General features: G+C 42.0%; 1 protein-coding gene across 1 annotated transcript in view; it reads right to left on the bottom strand.

Annotated features, from left to right (window-relative positions):
• Positions 1-2,535: 2,535 nt before the first annotated feature.
• The window catches only part of SEC23A (SEC23 homolog A, COPII coat complex component), a 480,777-nt gene continuing 458,624 nt past the window's right edge, over positions 2,536-24,688 (bottom strand). The window contains exon 20 of the mRNA XM_053697910.1: positions 2,536-4,055. Within this exon, the coding sequence (XP_053553885.1) occupies positions 3,966-4,055 (90 nt within the window). The 3' untranslated portion in view covers positions 2,536-3,965. The remainder of the gene's footprint in view (positions 4,056-24,688) is intronic.

Genomic DNA, 24,688 nt, shown 5'->3' on the forward strand with positions numbered 1-24,688 from the left:
TTAGGATTATGTTTAGGGGTTAATAACTTTAGTATAGTGGCAGCGATTTTGGGGGGCAGCAGATTAGGGGTTAATAATATTTAACTAGTGTTTGCGATGTGGGAGTGCAGTGGTTTAGGGGTTAATATGTTTATTATAGTGGCGGCAATGTCCGGAGAGGCAGATTAGGGGTTAATAATTTTATTTTAGTGTTTGCGATGCGGGAGGGCCTCGGTTTAGGGGTTAATAGGTAGTTTATTGGTGTTAGTGTACTTTTTAGCACTTTAGTTATGAGTTTTATGTTACGGCTTTGTAACATAAAAGCCATAACTACTGACTTTCAGTTTATGGTATGGATCTTGTAGTTATAGGCTGTACCGCTCACTTTTTGGCCGGACAGGCAAACTCGTAATACCGGCGCTATGGAAGTCCCATTGAAAAAGGACTTTTTGAAAGCTGCGGTAGTTACGTTGCATTACGGCCAAAAAAGTGTGCAGGACAGGTATACCTGCAAAACTCGTAATACCAGCGGTAGTAAAAAAGCATTGTTTTGAAGCTTTGTCACTCATATTGCAAAACTCGTAATCTAGTCGATAGTTAATAGGAGGACTAGACTCCTAAAAGCTATAAACAGAAAAATGTCCTTAACAAAGAACTAAGAATGTTCAAATGAAAAATAAGAAGAATTTTAACAAACTGTCTGATACAGGATCCTTTGAGCCAAAGAAACCTTCATCAGTAGAATAAACTTAAATACGCTGTCGGTTTGAACAAAATTAAATAAATCTTAACAATTTTGAAAAGACCTGGTAAGTTTACCTAAAGGCATAATAGCAGTCATAACCTTTTATGATATAAGCAACAACATGTGATATTTGCAAATGAAATAAAGTACATGAACTGGATATGTAAAAAACAGTAAATGTTATTGTACATGTAGAAACATTGCAAGCATAAAACAAGATAAATAAATGCCACATAATTGAGCTGAGGAAATAACAGCTTAAAAATGAAAACAAGACACTTAGCTTTGTAGAATTGTGTTCCAGGGCATAATAGTTTCTACAGTAACAAACAGAAATATCTTATTTCCACATATAGCAGTTTCAGGAATAGGAAAAAATGCAAAGTGCTAAATTTGGCAAAAAAGCAAATAGCATAGCCCTCTGAGCATAAAGAAGGTAAGGAGCATATAGGAAGTGAGGTAAAATAAAACTAAATTTTTTTGGCGGCAAGTATGACGCACAACGCAAAAGGAAGTTGAGAAATTTTTTGGCGCCAACAAACATCCGGAAATGACGCAACTCGCATCATAACACAATTTTGCGCCAAACAACCTAGCATCAACTAAGACGCAGGAAATGATGAACTTGCGTCATGACCGACGCACATTCGCACCCCAAAAAATTTCTTGCGCCAAAAATTACGCAATAAATAACAGCATTTTGCACTCTTGCGAGCCTAATTTGCCCGCAAGTTTTCCAAGAAAAAACAAGTCAATTTGAAAAAGACTATACTCCAGGTAAGACAAACTTCCTAAACATGATTCCCATAATGAAACTGCTGGACTGCAAAGGGAAATACACATAGACCTGACTCATGGCAAATATAAGTAAAATACATATATTTAAAACTTTATATTAATACATAAAGCGCCAAACCATAGCTGAGAGTGTCTTAAAATAACGATACATACTTACCAAAAGACACCCATCCACATATAGCAGATAGCCAAACCAGTACTGAAAACTATCAGTAGAGGTAATGGTATATAAGAGTATATCGTCGATCTAAAAAGGGAGGTAGGAGAACCCTTGAAAAGATTTCCTGCAAGAAAAACCATAAAATCAAATAGGCAATACCCTCTTCACATCCCTCTGACAAACATTGTACTCTGAGCAGAATTGGACTTCAGAATGCTTTGAAGCGCTTATCACAGAAGAAATCATAAAAATCAAGCACAAACTTACTTCACCACCTCCATAGGAGGCAACGTTTTTAAAACTGAATTGTGGGTGTGGTGAGGGGTGTATTTATAGGCATTTTGAGGTTTGGTAAACTTTGCCCCTCCTGGTAGGATTGTATATCCCATACGTTACTAGTTCATAGACTCTTGCCAATTACATGAAATAAATTGTTGCTGTGCAGTATTGAGAGAGTTAACACTGAACAAAGGTCATGTAAAACCACAAGGACAGTGTTTAATAGATTTTGAAAGAAATTGAAAACCCTGCAAAAACATTAGCATACTCTTCTAATGACCCCAGTTTGTCATCTTGTAACACTAATTAAATCTAACTACTAATAGAGATTTGTTTGCTTTCTCTCTATATTATTATTTGATTTAACGGTGTCTACAAAACAATAAAGTTTTGTTTTTAAAGAAGTGTGCTATTAACTTATTTCAGTTTATAAGACTCCTTGACATATTACCAGAGTCATGTCAGTTTCAAAGACACCTTACCCGAAAATGCCAAATATATACATACAGCACATGCTTCGTAAGATATAAAATGCCGCAAGAAACTATAAGAACAGTGAACTAAGGCACTCAACAAATCTTATTTCATTTATTTGTCTCCATAGAGAAAAGGATGAACTGAAATGGTAACAGCAGCTGAAGAAATTACATGTCACATCTCTTCAGCTTATTTGCCTACAAAACATCCTCAGCAATGGAAGGGTAAAACATGGACATGGCTTTGGCTTAAAACTAGGTTTATTTTTGGAGTAAAACAAGAGAAAACATGACAGATGTAAACACAAAAAGGGACAAACTATGGGAGTCGTAAGAAATTTGATGATATGGGAGGTTCTCCTAGATAAATATTCCACACATGTATGTTCTGCTATTGTGTGCCGTCAGAGAGGCCTGTAACTATGTTTGGTTGCTCTCAATATCAAAAGCTATAACATAAGTTCAAAAAAAATCATGGAATTTGTTTTTAAATAAAATAACACAACACGCATGCAAAAATATGAATACTGCTTAGCACTGGGATTGACATATGTACTAAAGGACACATAAAAAACAAGAATAATAATAGTGTTTGTGTAAACATGATAAATGGGCCTAGCCACTGAAGTAAATGCATCATTAATAGTTTGGCCAAATCAGAGAATTGTAATGTAACCTTGGCATTGATCCTTGACAGTATTGCAAATGTTAATAACATGGATTATTTGAGGTAATTGGAAATGTTTTCAAAACTGGCAAATTTTCATTTTCCAAAAACATGACTCAATATTGCGGGAGCCATATAGAAATAACTGAATAAAAAAGTTGCTCACTTTACAACAGCATTTATCCGTCAAGCAATCACGCTCCTGTCCCAAACAATTGGCGCTTGTTTAAGAATGAATAAATATACAAACAAGCTGTCAAGTGCTGAAACAAAGGCTGTAGGACATTACATAGTCTACATTCTCAAATTTAGATTGCTGGGCATATGCAAGTTACACAGAGGAAAAATAATACATTTTTATAACATCCAATTACCTCAGATAGTTTTTTTTTTCTTTCAATAGACTGAAATTTATGAGCAATATTGGTAAATATCTTATTTAAAATATATATATTTTATGTAAATTCTATACTATTTGATTTATTGCATTTACAGGGAGTTTTAGATAATATTACTGCTTTAACAGCTTGTAGTGTGTTACACACCTAATAGGGTTATACAATGGATAACGATTTTTTGTTCTTTTGGCTCATGAGGAATATTTACTTAAGGGTAATTAGCTGTTGCTAAGCAATTAAATACATGTTCTATAGCATTTATAGTGTAATATGTAGGCAGCATGTTCACAAGGTTTGCAAATCTGCAAATGACAGAGAAGTAGTAAGGATGCCAGTGCACCAGCCCATATTGATCAGGTGCAGAAGGTTCTTCCTCCAACTCTGCAGAATATGTCTGAAAGCCAGAAGAGTGGTGATCAGAACTTCAGATAATAAAAGTAGTTCCAGCCATGCTGTGGTTCTACTAAGCTGCACTTGACACAGCAAGCTTCTTTAGATGATCCATGAACACTTGCAGGCTGACATCATCTGTTAGGATAGGGGATCCGGACTCCTGTAATATCAACAATGTATACAATGTAAACAGGGCATACTGCTCCAAAAGCATGGCACCAGCACATGATCACATCATGCTTAGTTCCAGACAGCCAGAGCAAGATATATAATATACAAGACTGTTTTGTTTGTATATGCATATAATATATTAGCTTATAAGCACTGCATTGACAACAATTTGCATACAAATAAAATTAATTAGAACTGTGAAAAACTCATTTAGGGCTAGATTACAAGTGGAGCGCTATTTATTGCTTCCACTATTACAAGTAAAATGTTTTTTGCAAAAGCTCTAACCCGATGCGTACAAAAAGTGGAACTTCGAAAATTGTGACCAGGTGAAAATATTCCCCCGTAGACTTCAATGGAGCGCGAAAATCTAAAACCCTTAATCTTGTGCAAACCCACATCTTTTCTCAAGTGTGCTAACCCGACATGAAAAATTAATATTTCACATTCCAATGTTCTTCACATAGATAAATGTATATGATGATATTTTGGTTCAATATATATATATATATATATATATATATATATATATATATATATATATATATATATATATATATATATATATATATATATCTCCATCTCCATCTATTTATAGTATATATGTGTGTGTTATTATGATTATATGTAGGTATAAATGTATAGGAATGTATTTAAAAATATATAATGTGTACGAATCTCTGTTTAAGCCCTTTGCCTGTATTTTTTTTTCCACACCTGAGACCGCATATCTTTGAGACCTTATAACTTTTTATTGCAAATTTGTTTTTGATTAGATAGTTTTATTATGAGTGTAACTGTACTTTTAAACATATATTTGTGCTTTTTATGCTACAGTTAACTAGAGCTCTGAAGTTGCGCTATCCCGACTCGTGTTAAATTCAATTTAGCTTTCGCAAACACATTTACTTTCAACTCTTAATATGCGCACTACTCGAAACGCACACAAAGAGCTGCGATAAACCCCTTTTCTCCAACATAGGTGTGTCCGGTCCACGGCGTCATCCTTACTTGTGGGATATTCTCTTCCCCAACAGGAAATGGCAAAGAGCCCAGCAAAGCTGGTCACATGATCCCTCCTAGGCTCCGCCTACCCCAGTCATTCTCTTTGCCGTTGTACAGGCAACATCTCCACGGAGATGGCTTAGAGTTTTTTAGTGTTTAACTGTAGTTTTTATTATTCAATCAAGAGTTTGTTATTTTAAAATAGTGCTGGTATGTACTATTTACTCTGAAACAGAAAAGAGATGAAGATTTCTGTTTATATGAGGAAAATGATTTTAGCAACCGTTACTAAAATCCATGGCTGTTCCACACAGGACTGTTGAGAGGAATTAACTTCAGTTGGGGGAACAGTGAGCAGTCTTTTGCTGCTTGAGGTATGACACATTCTAACAAGACGATGTAATGCTGGAAGCTGTCATTTTCCCTATGGGATCCGGTAAGCCATTTTATTCACACAGTAAATAAGGGCTTCACAAGGGCTTATTAAGACTGTAGACATTTTCTGGGCTAAATCGATCATATTTACACATATTTAGCCTTGAGGAATCATTTAATCTGGGTATTTTTTGTAAAATAATATCGGCAGGCACTGTTTTAGACACTTTATTCTATTGGGGCTTTCCCTAATCATAGTCAGAGCCTCATTTTCGCGCCGGTATGGCGCACTTGTTTTTGAGAACAGCATGACATGCAGCTGCATGTGTGTGGAGCTCTGATACATAGAAAAGTCTTTCTGAAGGCATTATTTGGTATCGTATTCCCCTTTGGGCTTGGTTGGGTCTCAGCAAAGCAGATTCCAGGGACTGTAAAGGGGTTAAATATAAAAACGGCTCCGGTTCCGTTATTTTAAGGGTTAAAGCTTCCAAATTTGGTGTGCAATACTTTTAAGGCTTTAAGACACTGTGGTGAAATTTTGGGGAATTTTGAACTATTCCTTCATACTTTTTCGCAATTGCAGTAATAAAGTGTGTTCAGTTTAAAATTTAAAGTGACAGTAACGGTTTTATTTTAAAACGTTTTTTGTGCTTTGTTATCAAGTTTATGCCTGTTTAACATGTCTGAACTACCAGATAGATTGTGTTCTGACTGTGGGGAAGCCAAGGTTCCTTCTCATTTAAATAGATGTGATTTATGTCATAAAAAATTTAGTAAAAATGATGCCCAAGATGATTCCTCAAGTGAGGGGAGTAAGCATGGTACTGCATCATCCCCTCCTTCGTCTACACCAGTTTTGCCCATACAGGAGGCCCCTAGTACATCTAGCGCGCCAATACTCCTTACTATGCAACAATTAACGGCTGTAATGGATAATTCTATCAAAACATTTTAGCCAATATGCCCACTTATCAGCGAAAGCGCGACTGCTCTGTTTTAGAAAATACTGAAGAGCATGAGGACGCTGATGATATTGTTTCTGAAGGGCCCCTACACCAGTCTGAGGGGGCCAGGGAGGTTTTGTCTGAGGGAGAAATTTCAGATTCAGGAAAAATTTCTCAACAAGCTGAACCTGATGTGATTACTTTTAAATTTAAGTTGGAACATCTCCGCGCTCTGCTTAAGGAGGTGTTATCCAATTTGGATGATTGTGATTATCTGGTCATTCCAGAAATACTATGTAAAATGGACAAGTTCCTAGAGGCCCCGAAAGAATGGGACAGGCCCGGTGTACCTTTCGTACCTCCCCCCATATTTAAAAAATTGTTTCCTATAGTCGACCCCAGAAAGGACTTATGGCAGACAGTCCCCAAGGTCGAGGGGGCGGTTTCTACTCTAAACAAGCGCACCACTATACCCATAGAAGATAGTTGTGCTTTCCAAGATCCTATGGATAAAAAATTAGAAGGTTTGCTAAAAAAGATGTTTGTTCAGCAAGGTTACCTTCTACAACCAATTGCATGCATTGTCCCTGTCACTACAGCCGCGTGTTTCTGGTGCGATGAGCTAGAAAAGGCGATTATTAGTAATTCTTCTTCTTATGAGGAGATTATGGACAGAATTCGTGCTCTTAAATTGGCTAATTCTTTCACCCTAGACGCCACCTTGCAATTGGCTAGGTTAGCGGCGAAAAATTCTGGGTTTGCTATTGTGGCGCGCAGAGCGCTTTGGTTAAAATCTTGGTCAGCGGATGCGTCTTCCAAGAACAAATTGTTTGACATTCCTTTCAAGGGGAAAACACTGTTTGGCCCTGACTTGAAAGAGTTTATCTCTGATATCACTGGGGGCAAGGGCCACGCCCTTCCTCAGAATAGGTCTTTCAAGGCCAAAAATAAACCTAATTTTCGTCCCTTTCGCAGAAACGGACCAGCCCCAAGTGCTACGTCCTCTAAGCAGGAGGGTAATACTTCTCAAGCCAATCCAGCCTGGAGACCAAGGCAAGGCTGGAACAAAGGAAAGCAGGCCAAGAAACCTGCCACTGCTCCCAAGACAGCATGAGATGCGGGCCCCCGATCCGGGACCGGATTTGGTGGGGGGCAGACTCTCTCTCTTCACTCAGGCTTGGGCAAGAGATGTTCTGGATCCTTGGGCGCTAGAAATAGTCTTCCAAGGTTATCTTCTGGAAGTGATTCATCCTGTTCCATTAAAAGAACGAGGGATGGGGTTCTACTCCAATCTGTTCGTAGTTCCCAAAAAAGAGGGAACGTTCAGACCAATCTTAGATCTCAAGATCCTAAACAAGTTTCTCAAGGTTCCATCGTCCAAAATGGAAACCATTCGAACAATCCTTCCATCCAGGAAGGTCAATTCTTGACCACGGTGGATTTAAAGGATGCGTATCTACATATTCCTGTCCACAAGGAACATCATCGGTTCCTAAGGTTCGCATTCCTGGACAAGCATTACCAGTTCGTGGCGCTTCCTTTCGGATTAGCCACTGTTCCAAGGATTTTCACAAAGGTACTAGGGTCCCTTCTGGCGGTGCTAAGACCAAGGGGCATTGCTGTAGTACCTTACTTGGACGACATTCTGATTCAAGCGTCGTCCCTTCCTCGAGCAAAGGCTCACACGGACATAGTCCTGGCCTTTCTCGGATCTCACGGATGGTAAGTGAACGTGGAAAAGAGTTCTCTATCTCCGTCGACAAGAGTTCCCTTCTTGGGAACAATAATAGACTCCTTAGAAATGTGGATTTTTCTGACAGAGTCCAGAAAAACAAAACTTCTAAACTCTTGTCGGATACTTCCTTCCGTTCCTCTTCCTTCCATAGCGCAGTGCATGGAAGTGATAGGTTTGATGGTAGCGGCAATGGACATAGTTCCTTTTGCGCGCATTCATCTAAGACCATTTCAATTGTGTATGCTCAATCAGTGGAATGGGGACTATACAGACTTGTCTCCGAAGATACAAGTAAATCAGAGGACCAGAGACTCACTCCGTTGGTGGCTGTCCCTGGACAACCTGTCGCAAGGGGTGACCTCCCGCAGACCAGAGTGGGTCATTGTCACGACCGACGCCAGTCTGATGGGCTGGGGCGCGGTCTGGGGATCCCTGAAAGCTCAGGGTCTTTGGTCTCGGGAAGAATCTCTTCTACCGATAAATATTCTGGAACTGAGAGCGATATTCAATGCTCTCAAGGCTTGGCCTCAGCTAGCGAGGGCCAAGTTCATACGGTTTCAATCAGACAACATGACGACTGTTGCGTACATCAACCATCAGGGGGGAACAAGGAGTTCCCTGGCGATGGAAGAAGTGACCAAAATCATTCAATGGGCGGAGACTCGCTCCTGCCACCTGTCTGCAATCCACATCCCAGGAGTGGAAACTTGGGAAGCGGATTTTCTGATTCGTCAGACATTGCATCCGGGGGTGTGGGAACTCCATCCGGAAATCTTTGCCCAAATCACTCAACTGTGGGGCATCCCAGACATGGATCTGATGGCCTCTCGTCAGAACTTCAAGGTTCCTTGCTACGGGTCCAGATCCAGGGATCCCAAGGCGACTCTAGTAGATGCACTAGTAGCACCTTGGACCTTCAACCTAGCTTATGTATTCCCGCCGTTTCCTCTCATCCCCAGGCTGGTAGCCAGGATCAATCAGGAGAGGGCGTAGGTGATCTTGATAGCTCCTGCGTAACCACGCAGGACTTGGTAGGCAGATCTGGGAATATGTCATCGGCTCCACCATGGAAGCTACCTTTGAGACGAGACCTTCTTGTTCAAGGTCCGTTCGAACATCCGAATCTGGTCCTACTCCAGCTGACTGCTTGGAGATTGAACGCTTGATCTTATCAAAGCGAGGGTTCTCAGATTCTGTTATTGATACTCTTGTTCAGGCCAGAAAGCCTGTAACTAGAAAAATTTACCACAAAATATGGATAAAATATATCTGTTGGTGTGAATCTAAAGGATTCCCTTGGGACAAGGTAAAGATTCCTAGGATTCTATCCTTTCTTCAAGAAGGATTGGAGAAAGGATTATCTGCAAGTTCCTTGAAGGGACAGATTTCTGCCTTGTCTGTGTTACTTCACAAAGAGCTGGCAGCTGTGCCAGATGTTCAAGCCTTTGTTCAGGCTCTGGTTAGAATCAAGCCTGTTTACAAACCTTTGACTCCTCCTTGGAGTCTCAACTTAGTTCTTTCAGTTCTTCAGGGGGTTCCGTTTGAACCCTTACATTCCGTTGATATTAAGTTATTATCTTGGAAAGTTTTGTTTTTGGCTGCAATTTCTTCCGCTAGAAGAGTTTCAGAATTATCTGCTCTGCAGTGTTCTCCTCCTTATCTGGTGTTCCATGCAGATAAGGTGGTTTTACGTACTAAACCTGGTTTTCTTCCAAAAGTTGTTTCTAACAAAAACATTAACCAGGAGATAGTCGTGCCTTCTTTGTGTCCGAAACCAGTTTCGAAGAAGGAACGTTTGTTGCACAATTTGGATGTTGTTCGCGCTCTAAAATTCTATTTAGATGCTACAAAGGATTTTAGACAAACATCTTCCTTGTTTGTTGTTTATTCTGGTAACAGGAGAGGTCAAAAAGCAACTTCTACCTCTCTCTCTTTTTGGATTAAAAGCATCATCAGATTGGCTTACGAGACTGCCGGACGGCAGCCTCCTGAAAGAATCACAGCTCATTCCACTAGGGCTGTGGCTTCCACATGGGCCTTCAAGAACGAGGCTTCTGTTGATCAGATATGTAGGGCAGCGACTTGGTCTTCACTGCACACTTTTACCAAATTTTACAAGTTTGATACTTTTGCTTCTTCTGAGGCTATTTTTTGGGAGAAAGGTTTTGCAAGCCGTGGTGCCTTCCATTTAGGTGACCTGATTTGCTCCCTCCCTTCATCCGTGTCCTAAAGCTTTGGTATTGGTTCCCACAAGTAAGGATGACGCCGTGGACCGGACACACCTATGTTGGAGAAAACAGAATTTATGTTTACCTGATAAATTACTTTCTCCAACGGTGTGTCCGGTCCACGGCCCGCCCTGGTTTTTTTAATCAGGTCTGATGGTTTATTTTCTTTAACTACAGTCACCACGGTATCATATGGTTTCTCCTATGCAAATATTCCTCCTTAACGTCGGTCGAATGACTGGGGTAGGCGGAGCCTAGGAGGGATCATGTGACCAGCTTTGCTGGGCTCTTTGCCATTTCCTGTTGGGGAAGAGAATATCCCACAAGTAAGGATGACGCCGTGAACCGGACACACCGTTGGAGAAAGTAATTTATCAGGTAAACATAAATTCTGTTTTTAGTTTGCGTGCCACAGTTAGAGCGACACTCGTAATCTAGCCCTTAGTTAACAAGGTTTTTAATGCTTTAATATTGCAGAGCAGAGATACTCTGTACAAAGCCTGGTGGAACTCATGTCCCCGGTCTTCTTAGGTTTAGTTAATAATAGGCTGTTCTTAAGTAGAATGTAAGACTTGCACTAGTTTAGTTAAGCATAATGAAACATCTTTGCTATATATTTTTATTTTAAAAAAACTTTCCAATTTACTTCTAATATCAAATTGACTTCATTCTCTTGGTACCCTTTGTTGAAAAGCAGGTAAAGGTGTGCAAGCAAGCACTTAACTGGAGAAATATATAGCAGCAGTTTTATTTATAATTATGTAGGTTCCTGTCATGCACTGCTACAGAAATGTACACTCTACCTATTTAGATATCTCTTGGACAAAGAATACAATGAAAATGAATTCAATTTGATAATAGAAGTAAACTGAACATTTTTTTGAAAATGTTATTTTCTGTCTGAATCACTTAAGAAAACTTTTGGGTTTCCTCTCCCTTTAATCAGTTTTTACTCAAAAAATATTGTTAAAGGGACAGTCTCTACTTCAAAAAGTTTATTGTTTAAAAAGATAGATAATCCCTTTATTACCCATTCCACAGTTATATTAATACACTTTTTACCTCTATGATTACCTTGTATCTAAACCTCTGCACACTGCCCCCTTATTTCAGTTCTTTTGACAGACTTGATTTTGGCCAATCAGACTCCTAGATAACTCCACGGGGAGTGAGCACAATGTTATCTATATGACACACATAGTGTCCTATTGTGAAAAACTTTTAAAATGCACTGAGATAAGAGGCGGCTTCCAAGGGCTTAGAAATTAGCATATGAGCCTACCTAGGTTTAGCTTTCAACAAAGAATACCAAGAGAACAAGGTAAATTTAATGATAAAAGTAAATTGGAAAGTTGTTTAAAGTGTCATGCACTATCTGAATCATGAAAGTTTAATTTTGACTAGACTGTCCCTTTACTATGTTTAACTGCTGCTCTTTCATATACACAATATAAAAAAACATAATTTATGCTTACCTGATAAATTTATTTCTCTTGTAGTGTATCCAGTCCACGGATCATCCATTACTTGTGGGATATTCTCCTTCCCAACAGGAAGTTGCAAGAGGATCACCCACAGCAGAGCTGCTATATAGCTCCTCCCCTCACTGCCATATCCAGTCATTCGACCGAAACAAGACGAGAAAGGAGAAACCATAGGGTGCAGTGGTGACTGTAGTTTAATTAAAATTTAGACCTGCCTTAAAAGGACAGGGCGGGCCGTGGACTGGATACACTACAAGAGAAATAAATTTATCAGGTAAGCATAAATTATGTTTTCTCTTGTTAAGTGTATCCAGTCCACGGATCATCCATTACTTATGGGATACCAATACCAAAGTACCAAGTCGCAGCCTTGCAAATCTGTTCAACAGAGGCCTCATTTTTAAAGGCCCAGGTGGAAGCCACAGCTCTAGTAGAATGAGCTGTAATCCTTTCAGGGGGCTGCTGTCCAGCAGTCTCATAGGCTAAGCGTATTATGCTCCGAAGCCAAAAGAAGAGAGAGGTTGCCAAAGCTTTTTGACCTCTCCTCTGTCCAGAGTAAACGACAAACAGGGCAGATGTTTGACGAAAATCTTAAGTAGTCTGTAAGTAAAACTTCAAGGCACGGACTACGTCCAGATTATGCAAAAGACGTTCCTTCCTGTTAGAAACCACCTTAGGTAAAAACCCAGGTTTGGTACGCAAAACTACCTTGTCTGAATGAAAAATCAGATAAGGAGAATCACAATGTAAGGCAGATAACTCAGAGACTCTTCGAGCCGAGGAAATAGCCATCAAAAACAGAACTTTCCAAGATAAAAGTTTAATATCAATGGAATGAAGGGGTTCAAACGGAACTCCCTGAAGAACTTTAAGAACCAAGTTTAAGCTCCACGGGGGAGCAACAGTTTTAAACACAGGCTTAATCCTAACCAAAGCCTGACAAAATGCCTGGACGTCTGGAACTTCTGCCAGACGCTTGTGCAAAAGAATAGACAGAGCAGAGAACTGTCCTTTTAAAGAACTAGCTGATAAGCCTTTGTCCAAACCCTCTTGGAGAAAGAACAATATCCTAGGAATCCTAACCTTACTCCATGAGTAACTCTTGGATTCACACCAATAAATATATTTACGCCATATCTTATGGTAGATTTTCCTGGTGACAGGCTTCCGAGCCTGTATTAAGGTATCAATGACTGACTCGGAGAAGCCACGCCTTGATAGAATCAAGCGTTCAAGCTCCATGCAGTCAGTCTCAGAGAAATTAGATTTGGATGATTGAAAGGACCTTGTATTAGAAGGTCCTGCCTCAGAGGCAGAGTCCATGATGGAAAAGATGACATGTCCACTAGGTCTGCATACCAGGTCCTGCGTGGCCATGCAGGCGCTATCAGAATCACCGATGCTCTCTCCTGTTTGATTTTGGCAATCAGTCGAGGGAGCAGAGGAAACGGTGGAAACACATAGGCCAGGTTGAAGAACCAAGGAGCTGCTAGAGCATCTATCAGCGTTGCTCCCGGGTCCCTGGACCTGGATCCGTAACAAGGAAGCTTGGCGTTCTGGCGAGAAGCCATGAGATCCAGTTCTGGTTTGCCCCAACGATGGACCAGTTGAGCAAACACCTCCGGATGGAGTTCCCACTCCCCCGGATGAAAAGTCTGACGACTTAGAAAATCCGCCTCCCAGTTCTCTACGCCTGGGATGTGGATCGCTGACAGGTGGCAAGAGTGAGACTCTGCCCAGCGAATTATCTTTGAGACTTCTAACATCGCTAGGGAACTCCTGGTTCCCCCTTGATGGTTGATGTAAGCCACAGTCGTGATGTTGTCCGACTGAAATCTGATGAACCTCAGTGTTGCTAACTGAGGCCAAGCTAGAAGAGCATTGAATATTGCTCTTAACTCCAGAATATTTATTGGGAGGAGTTTCTCCTCCTGAGTCCACGATCCCTGAGCCTTCAGGGAGTTCCAGGCTGCGCCCCAACCTAGAAGGCTGGCATCTGTTGTTACAATCGTCCAATCTGGCCTGCGAAAGGTCATACCCTTGGACAGATGGACCCGACAAAGCCACCAGAGAAGAGAATCTCTGGTCTCTTGATCCAGATTTAGTAGAGGGGACAAATCTGAGTAATCTCCATTCCACTGACTTAGCATGCATAATTGCAGCGGTCTGAGATGTAGGCGCGCAAATGGCACTATGTCCATTGCGGCTACCATTAAGCCGATTACTTCCATGCACTGAGCCACTGACGGGCGTGGAATGGAATGAAGGACACGGCAAGCATTTTGAAGTTTTGATAACCTGGACTCCGTCAGGTAAATTTTCATCTCTACAGAATCTATAAGAGTCCCTAGGAAGGAGACCCTTGTGAGTGGTGATAGAGAACTCTTTTCCACGTTCACTTTCCACCCATGCGACCTCAGAAATGCCAGAACTATCTCGGTATGAGACTTGGCAATTTGAAAGCTTGACGCCTGTATCAGGATGTCGTCTAGATACGGAGCCACCGCTATGCCTCGCGGTCTTAGAACCGCCAGAAGTGAGCCCAGAACCTTTGTAAAAATTCTCGGGGCAGTGGCCAACCCGAAGGGAAGAGCTACAAATTGGTAATGCCTGTCTAGAAAGGCAAACCTTAGGAACCGATGATGATCTTTGTGAATCGGTATGTGAAGGTAGGCATCCTTTAAGTCCACTGTGGTCATGTACTGACCCTCTTGGATCATGGGTAGGATGGTCCGAATAGTTTCCATTTTGAATGATGGAACTCTGAGGAATTTGTTTAAGATCTTTAGATCCAAGATTGGTCTGAAGGTTCCCTCTTTCTTGGGAACCACAAACAGATTTGAATAAAATCCCTGTCCTTGTTCCGTCCGCGGAACTGGATGGATCACTCCCATTACTAGGAGGTCTTGCACACAGCTTAGGAATGCCTCTTTCTTTATCTGGTTTGCTGATAACCTTGAAAGATGAAATCTCCCTTGTGGAGGAGAAGCTTTGAAGTCCAGAAGATATCCCTGAGATATGATCTCCAACACCCAGGGATCCTGAACATCTCTTGCCCACGCCTGGGCGAAGAGAGAAAGTCTGCCCCCACTAGATCCATTTCCGGATAGGGGGCCGTTCCTTCATGCTGTCTTGGGGGCAGCAGCAGGCTTTCTGGCCTGCTTGCCCTTGTTCCAGGACTGGTTAGGTTTCCAGGCCTGTCTGGAATGAGCAACAGTTCCCTCTTGTTTTGAAGCGGAGGAAATTGATACTGCTCCTGCCTTGAAATTTCGAAAGGCACGAAAATTAGACTGTTTGGCCTTTGATTTGGCCCTGTCCTGAGGAAGGGTATGACCCTTGCCTCCAGTAATGTCAGCAATAATTTCCTTCAAGCCAGGCCCGAATAAGGTCTGCCCCTTGAAAGGAATGTTGAGTAATTTAGACTTTGAAGTCACGTCAGCTGACCAGGATTTAAGCCATAGCGCCCTACGCGCCTGGATTGCGAATCCGGAATTCTTAGCCGTTAGTTTAGTCAAATGAACAATGGCATCAGAAACAAATGAGTTGGCTAGCTTAAGCGTTCTAAGCTTGTCAATAATTTCATTCAATGGAGCTGTCTGGATGGCCTCTTCCAGGGCCTCAAACCAGAATGCCGCCGCAGCAGTGACAGGCGCAGTGCATGCAAGGGGCTGTAAAATAAAACCTTGTTGAATAAACATTTTCTTAAGGTAACCCTCCAATTTTTTATCCATTTGATCTGAAAAAGCACAACTGTCCTCAACCGGGATAGTGGTACGCTTTGCTAAAGTAGAAACTGCTCCCTCCACCTTAGGGACCGTCTGCCATAAGTCCCGTGTAGTGGCGTCTATTGGAAACATTTTTCTAAATATAGGAGGTGGGGAAAAGGGAACACCGGGTCTATCCCACTCCTTGCTAATCATTTCTGTAAGCCTTTTAGGTATAGGAAAAACGTCAGTACACACCGGCACCGCATAGTATCTATCCAGCCTACACAATTTCTCTGGAATTGCAACTGTGTTACAGTCATTCAGAGCAGCTAATACCTCCCCAAGCAATACACGGAGGTTCTCAAGCTTAAATTTAAAATTAGAAATCTCTGAATCAGGTTTCCCCGAGTCAGAGATGTCACCCACAGACTGAAGCTCTCCGTCCTCATGTTCTGCATACTGTGACGCAGTATCAGACAGCATTTGCGCGCTCTGTATCTCTCCTAACCCCAGAGCTATCGCGCTGACAGGGTATTATTCATGATTGCAGCCATGTCCTGCAAGGTAATCGCTATGGGAGTCCCTGATGTAATTGGCGCCATATTAGCGTGCGTCCCCTGAGCGGGAGGCGAAGGGTCTGACACATGGGGAGAGTTAGTCGGCATAACTTCCCCCTCGACAGAACCCTCTGGTGATAATTCTTTTATAGATAAAGACTGATCTTTACTGTTTAAGGTGAAATCAATACATTTAGTACACATTCTCCTATGGGGCTCCACCATGGCTTTCAAACATAATGAACAAGTAGGTTCCTCTGTGTCAGACATGTTTAAACAGACTAGCAATGAGACTAGCAAGCTTGGAAAACACTTTAAAACAAGTTTACAAGCAATATAAAAAAACGTTACTGCGCCTTTAAGAAACACAAATTTTCCCAAATTTTGAAATAACAGTGAAAAAATGCAGTTACACTAACAAATTTTTTACAGTGTATGTAATAAGTTAGCAGAGCATTGCACCCACTTGCAAATGGATGATTAACCCCTTATTACCAAAAACGGAATAACAAATGACAAAAACGTTTTTTAAATAGTCACAACAACTGCCACAGCTCTACTGTGGCTTTTTACCTCCCTCAATACGACTTTTGAAGCCTTTTGAGCCCTTCAGAGGAGTCCTGGATCATGCAGGAAGAAGCTGGATGTCTGTGTCTGTAATTTTTGCTGTGCAAAAAAACGCTAAAATAGGCCCCTCCCACTCATATTACAACAGTGGGAAGCCTCAGGGAACTGTTTCTAGGCAAAATTCAAGCCAGCCATGTGGAAAAAACTAGGCCCCAATAAGTTTTATCACCAAACATATGTAAAAAACGATTAAACATGCCAGCAAACGTTTTAAAATACACTTTTATAAGAGTATGTATCTCTATTAATAAGCCTGATACCAGTCGCTATCACTGCATTTAAGGCTTTACTTACATTACTTTGGTATCAGCAGAATTTTCTAGCAAATTCCATCCCTAGAAAAATATTTTAACCGCACATACCTTATTACAGGAAAACCTGCACGCTATTCCCCCTCTGAAGTTACCTCACTCCTCAGAATATGTGAGAACAGCAAAGGATCTTAGTTACTTCTGCTAAGATCATAGAAAACGCAGGCAGATTCTTCTTCTAAATACTGCCTGAGATAAACAGTACACTCCGGTACCATTTAAAAATAACAAACTTTTGATTGAAGAAATAAACTAAGTATAAAACACCACAGTCCTCTTACGACCTCCATCTTAGTTGAGAGTTGCAAGAGAATGACTGGATATGGCAGTGAGGGGAGGAGCTATATAGCAGCTCTGCTGTGGGTGATCCTCTTGCAACTTCCTGTTGGGAAGGAGAATATCCCACAAGTAATGGATGATCCGTGGACTGGATACACTTAACAAGAGAAATATGACCCTACTGTTCAGAGATGCATACAATGTACGTAAACATTTTATTACCTCAAATCTTCTTCTCCTTTTGTCATCCCTTTGAACCCCCTTAGCATGAGAGCTGATTTACAACAGTGCAACTCTTAGCAGGGCCCTAATTAGTCTCCTATAAATGCTACTCTTGCATTTTAGACCTATGTTTATAGCGCTGTTGGAATCTGTTGGCGCTCTACAAATAACTGATAATAATATGTCCCTTTAAGTCTAATTAAGAAATTTGGCCCACACATTACAAAATGTTCATACCACCTTCCCACATCACTGGTATTGTTTCCAAGCAACCCTCCCATCCATTGCCTTTTTCTTCTTAAATGGAAAGAGTCCACAGCTGCATTCATTACTTTTGGGAAAAAGGAACCTGGCCACCAGGAGGAGGAAAAGACAACCCAGCCAAAGGCTTAAATACTCCTCCACTCCCCTCATCCCCCAGTTATTCTTTGACTTTAGTCGGGGCATTTTGGTTGGGTGCGCTTTTTTGGACTGTACGGTCCACCTTGTGTTTGGGCGTGGTTCCGTTCCGTTTTCCATTTCCGCATTCCCGACCGTGTGGCAAAGGACATTTTCTAGTCCGCAGGGGTCTGGTGATAGGAGGTGGTGAGTGCCCCAGCCATTATTGGGGGTGTCAGGTGCCATTTTTGTTTTTACTACTTTAGTCCATATTTATATATCCTCTATCCAGTTATGGAGGATTCTGATGCTGAGACTGTGCTAATTTTAGATTCAGTTACGGAGGATTCTGATACTGAGACTATTTTGATTTCAGATTCAGATTCTGTGTCCGGTGACAAATCCGATTGGCCTCGTTGACACATGTCAACCAGTTTTGTTTCGTATGCCATTTCAGAGCGCCTGGTTTCTCGGGCTCGGGGAATCAAGGCACTGCTGAGCCATCCGCCTCTGGGGATCCTGTCCTCCGAGAGGCGAGTTCCCTACCAATTCATACTTCTACACATGTGGGTGACCCAGTTTCTGATTCCTCCATCCAGGGTGGTGTGTTCCCCCCGGAGGTTGCAGCACGTTTTCGCTTCCACATAATGTTGGCGATTGTTCATCTGCAGAGTCCAGGTGTTTATTTGAGAATGTGCTCGCGCCCTATTGTCCCGGGCCTTCCGCCTTGGGGAGGGCCTCTGCAGTTCTCCGTGGGTGTAACTGTCCCTGAGTGTTGTGCCTTTCATTACAGGATTGCGCTTCTTCGCTTATTGCTCAGACATGTTTTTCAGTTATTGTATGACCCTATCGTTACCAGATACGGGGATTTTCAGTCTGCTAATTAGAATGGTGCACCTCATTAGACATGTGGGGATGAAGTAATCTCCTGATTGTCATTTGTTTGAGATTTTTCCCAGTTTTGAAAGATAGGGCTCCGTTTGGCTGGTCCTGCGGGTAGGCCTGTGTCTTTTTGGGCGTTAACCTCCGGGTTGCCTTATATTTTATTTATATCCGATGGGATGTCTTATTTGTTTTTGTTTCCTTCGGGAACCTTCTGGGATTGATACTCTTTATTACTTCTTCAGAAGTTGTTTTGGACATGTTAGTCCTATGTTAAGAATGTCTGTTTTCTGTTTTTTCCCCTATGAGGGAGAATTTATGCAGCTTGCCGGTTAGGACCCTAGGTGCAGGCTGGTCCTGTCGGGTTCGTTCGGTCTTGTGGCTGTTCAGACACGTGGCGCTGTTCTGCTCGGCTGGTTCGGTAGAAGCGCAGAGTGCTCAGGTTATCATTCTTTTTTATATTCAACTAAGCATTCGAGAGGACCTGTGGGTTCCGTGAGGTGGGAAGGATTGTTTCAATCCTTATAGCCTTCAGTCATAGATGGCCGGGCAAGGGAGTTTTCCGCTGCGTCACTCTGACATCTGATTTCATCAGAACTTAGAGTTTTCCTCCCCCATGTGGCGGAGGGCTAAATGCCCCTTACTGCAGTTGCGTGGTTTGGCCTTCGTTTTTAGGCCTCTGGATTTGTCCTTTTGGGCTTGATCCAACAGCTTGTACAGGATAGCTGTCTAGCATGCGGAAGGTTTACAGTTTGAAACCAGTTGCAGCTCTTGACACCTTGCAGTGGTACGCGTAAGCTGTTTGTAGTGTATCTAGATGGAGCTCTTACTCTTTGACGTGTACTGTCTGTCTGAGTTATAAGAGACCTTTGGGTCTTCTTCCATTGTCTCTGGGCGAGTTAGATCTCCTTTTAGGGATCTATGTTTCCGGGTGATGGTCGTTCCCTGCGGGGACTTTGTTTAGCTTGGGCTTTTCCGGAGCTGGGTAGGCTTAGTGCCGTTCTCTTCCTTGTGCGGAGGTGATAGGGAGACTAGTCCTGCTAGTAGGATTTTTTTTTTACCTCGAGATATCCCTTGGTTGTCCTGAAGCTCTGAGAAGTATCTTCATACGACTTCTAGCCTTGCTCCTTGGAGCGTTGGACTTTAGCTAGGGGTGGTTCCTTCCTTTGGTCGGGGCTTTCGAGTTGTTCTTGCTATCTGGATTCCTGGATATGCATCCATACCCTTGTGTCTGGCTTTTTGAACCAGTTGGGGTGTTTAGTTCTAGGGTAAGGTTTGCCTGCACTATTAGGTGCCCGGACCTGTTTTTCTCCCTGAGACTTCGGGTTGCTGAGGCTTCGCTTGGCTTTTTTCCTGACCCAGTCTTGGGTGGTTTTGGAATCTTGGATCTCAGGGCTGATCGGGGTGTTCCACGGTAGTGGGAACTTGGGCTATGTCCTTTCTCCATCTACCTAACCTGGTCATGGTAGGCCAGGTTTTCAGAGTATTTTTTACTCTTTGCCACAGAGTAGCCCATGTCATCTGGTGGTTAGTTGTGTTGGCTTGAGCCTCAAGGGTGGTTGGTTCATAACCTGCTGCTGGCGTTGGATGTCCAATTTCTGGTGCGCTTTAGGGTTGTATTCCCCTGGTCAGCTTGCCAGTGTTCCCATGGATTCCCTGCTCTGCATGCGAATGGGTTGGCTGTGCCTCTGCTTGGCAAGCTACTTGTAGGGGTGTCCTTTTCTAGGACATCTGTGTTGGAAATTTCTCTTCCCATTAGCCAGTGACTTCGGTCTTAAGGACAGCTGTTGCCCTTCCGGCATCATCCCTTTTTCTTTGGCAGATATTCTTCTCCCTATGCAGATGGAGTCCTTGCTTGGGGCTTCTCCTGGATTGGAGGCGGAAAGGTGGGATTAGTTCCCCTTGGGGTCTTGCTGGCTCCAAGCAGACATGTTGGGCCTTTATTTTGATAGATCCTTAGATCTATGGCCTTGTTGTCTGTTTTCAGAGTTGGGTTGCACTTGTACTCTGGGGGGATGGCTGTGCTATCCTTACGCTCGTTCCTGTACCTGTTTCAGGATTCTTTTGTTCCCCTGTTTTGGATCCCTGAGGCTGGGTTGGTCCAGCTGGCTGTGGGTCTGCAGGTCAGGATGGCAGAGCGGTCTATGGAGCTGCGTTCGGGTCGCAGTCTACTCTGGATGTGTGAGCTTTGTTGAGTCTATCCTGTTAGCTTAGTCTGCTAGGGTATAGATTTTCATTTCAACTTGCTGCATTGATGAGCAGGGTTTACTCTTCCTTCGGGTCTGAGGATATACTCTCCTTCTCGGAAAAGCCACGGTTTTGTGTTCCCCTTTTTAGGGACCTGTGTGTAGGTCTGGCGACTTAGGTTGCCTGGAGTGTGACCTCTGTCTGGGGGTTTCTTTTGCGGTCTGTTTCTTGCTTGACTGCTTCTTCTTCCTCGCAAGAACCCTATGTGTCGTCCTGTTATGGACTCTGTTCTCAACCTTGTTTTTTTTTACCTGGGTGTATTACACACTTTTACATGGTCGAATGCTTTGGTATTCTATGGTTTTGGACTTTGGCTCTTCAGTTGCATTCCGTGCTTGCAGGATGTTGGAGAGACGTCTGTTCTTTCTCTCCAACATCTGTTCTGTCTCTGTGCCTGGTCTTATCCTGGGTTTTGCTTGGTATAGGCGTGGCCTCCTTGATACAAGTAAAACAAGTGTACATTCAATGTGAGCCAAGACAGTAAATGGACAAATAAGTATATGAATCTCCTGGGCCCAAGAGAGTGAAATGACCATATATTTAACTGTCTTGGTAGTATCTATGGGATAATACAAAACTAAAACAAATTTCAAACCTCATTTTCCTACCTCTTGGAAACATGCAAGGCCACTTTTTGGACCTCCAGTAAACTTAAAATAAAGCATAATAGAAGGATATTTAGTATTTAGGTCACTTTTGGACCCTCAAAACACTATTAAAGCACAGCATATACATTCATTTTGTGAAATACTACTAGTTATCTATAGGGGACTGATATACAATGAGCAAGATGCAAGAGGGAGCTTGATAGCATTTGTATGAAATGGACAGTAATACATTTGGACATATGTTTCAGCATATCTAAAAAGGTAGTCGCCACATTTCATTTGGGATTTAAGGTAAAAAAAATCATCTATACTCGCAAAATACCTTGACAGTATAATCTTATATGGTGAATGAGCCTAGAGGTAATGTCAGAACTTTAATAACATATGCTCTTGTCAAACTGGTCATGTAAGCTTTGTGCATATTTGCAAGTGTCCCATATGGGTTACATTAGCATAATTACTGGCACTTGTAGGAGAAGAGAGCTAATACAAAGCTATACATTTTCTATTACTGAGATGATACAAGATAGATATTGTATTTAGTGATGGGTACATCGTTTGATAAACAATTTGACAGGCTCTAGACATGCACCACACTACACATATATACACTTCAATAACTGATCAACTGAGCACTTAGAATATCTCCCACATGAGTCACTTTAGTACCATAACTGGGCCTAGTAAGAATAAAAAGTGAAATAAAACTATGCATCTTCTCCAACTGTGGAACTTAAAGCGTTAAACAGTATTACCAGACTGAAACATCTTCATCCATCATTTGACCGCCGAGGTTATATCCAAGGCCTGGGGGGCCTTCCCTTAGTACCAGATAGATATGTCTCCCAAAATGAAAGGGCCCCGAGTTTGCTTAGGGTCTTAACCAATTCCAGCTTTCACCGATGTTGATATATGGGGGAACTTGGACTGCTGCACAGGAGACGAGTGTCGACCATGACAGTCTCCCCCCGACCCCCAACTCATCTGATCTTCAGCCTCATCTGCCATCCAGAATTGCCTGCGGATCACCACAATATCCTTAATCTTTATGATCACTAGGAGGCAACCGGCCGTTCCACATTTAGTATAAGGTAAGATCAGGTCATTATAAGAGATACTCATGGGTCCGGTCAGTATGGTCTCTCCTGTATTCTGTGCCTCCTGCACTCCCCATGCAGCACAGGTCTCTCTCTGTATCTCCCTCTGGGTCGCTGGGGAGTCCGGAGTATATGCTGGCTTGATAGTTGGAGGTGGGCATGTAGACAATGGCTCAATTTTATATTGGCTAGTCTTCTGAACCTCCATGATTTTGTCTCTCTCTGGATCTTGCCAGCAGAAGACTGTCTTCACATCGCGATCGTCTCCAGAATCCTGGCGACTCAAGGCATAGTCAGGTGTTCCCTGGCTCAATGGTCTCAGTGTGTCCACTATAACATTGTGCATCTGAATCTCGAAGTCAGTCAGCATGGCCTGTATCACATGATATATTCTTTCCATGGCTGAATTACTTAGTATTGTTCTCGATAGGGTATAATTAAATAGATAATGTCTCTGTGTTCCAGAAATTTATGACAGCGCATATAGCTGTTTTACCTGGTATGTCAGGAATCAGGGAGGGTAAATGAGGGTTCAGGCCTGTGACTAGGCCTCCGCTGTGTACCCCATTTATTCCGGTCTGCTAGTCTAGAGTTCTAAGTGTGAAGAAAAAAGAAAACGTATAAATCCGTTCCTTAGCCGGTATTCTATGAATCAGCAGTGAGGTAGGGTTTGGATTGTTGGTCAGAGGAGTGATATATAGCGGATCTAACTGCTCCAGAACTCAGCCGAAATTAAAAAGCAGCCATCTTGGCCGGTGTCTGGAAACCACCCCCCCCCCCCACCCGAAGCGTTTTTTTTTATTGGGTAGAGGTTCAGGCCTGGCGCCCTCAGTACCCTCCCGTCTTGGCATTCAGTGTCCTCTATAGCTTGGGTATAATTTTCCCAAAAGTAATGAATGCAGCTGTGGACTCTTTCCATTTAAGAAGAAAAACAAATTATGCTTACCTGATAATTTCCTTGTCTTCTGATAGAAAGAGTCCTCAGCTCCCCACCTGTAATTTTATGTGGGGCGTCCTTATTATTCTTCTGGCACCTTTAACCCTGATATTTCTTCTACTGTTCCTTGTTCCTCGGCAGAATGACTGGGGGATGAGGGGAGTGGGAGGAGTATTTAAGCCTTAAGGCTGGGATGTGTCTGCCTCCTCCTGGTGGCCAGGTTCTTATTTCCCAAAAGTAATGAATGCAGCTGTGGACTCTTTCCATCAGAAGAAAAGGAAATTATCAGGTAAACATAATTTATGTTTTTTATTCTACTAATACAGAGTCCACTTTAATTACATTCTGATCTCATTTACAGGAATTTCCTGTGATATACAGATTCGCCCGAACTACCTACCTCATAACCTGTTAACACGGCTCAGCATTAAGAGCTCTAAGACTCAAAAAAACATGTTTTGAGACGTATCACATAAAAAGGATATTAAACACCTCTTGCTTTTGCGTAAAAATATTGTTCCACACTACCCAGAGAGGCCAAAAACAAAAGACTGTAACCTGCAAATGAAATAGCTAGTCTAGGTAATATGCAGCATTTAGATACTGTAGATTACAGATTTTGCTTTATGGCGTCTGTAGAGGACTTGAGGTAAAGCACAATTTTTACGCAAAACAAGAAGTGTTTAATGTCCCTTTAAAATCCACCGTATTATTCAAACAAAGGTGTATTTTCTCATAGTTCTTTCTTTCCCTAATGTATCCAGCATCTTAACCATGTAATTTTCACCAAGCCAACTGCTTTCAGCTTCTATGGCTCACATATCTTGCTAGTGCTCATGAGATTTATGTCTACACCCATGTAACCACTATACCTATCTTGTACACAATAGAGCACTAAAATGAAACCTCTCTAAATGTATTTAAACCAAAACCATTTAACACTGCATTTGTATTTTTGTAGAAAATTACACTAAGAGAATATATTATTGTAAGATGCCA

The sequence above is a fragment of the Bombina bombina genome, chromosome 1 (assembly GCF_027579735.1).
Source record: "Bombina bombina isolate aBomBom1 chromosome 1, aBomBom1.pri, whole genome shotgun sequence".
NCBI lineage: Eukaryota > Metazoa > Chordata > Amphibia > Anura > Bombinatoridae > Bombina > Bombina bombina.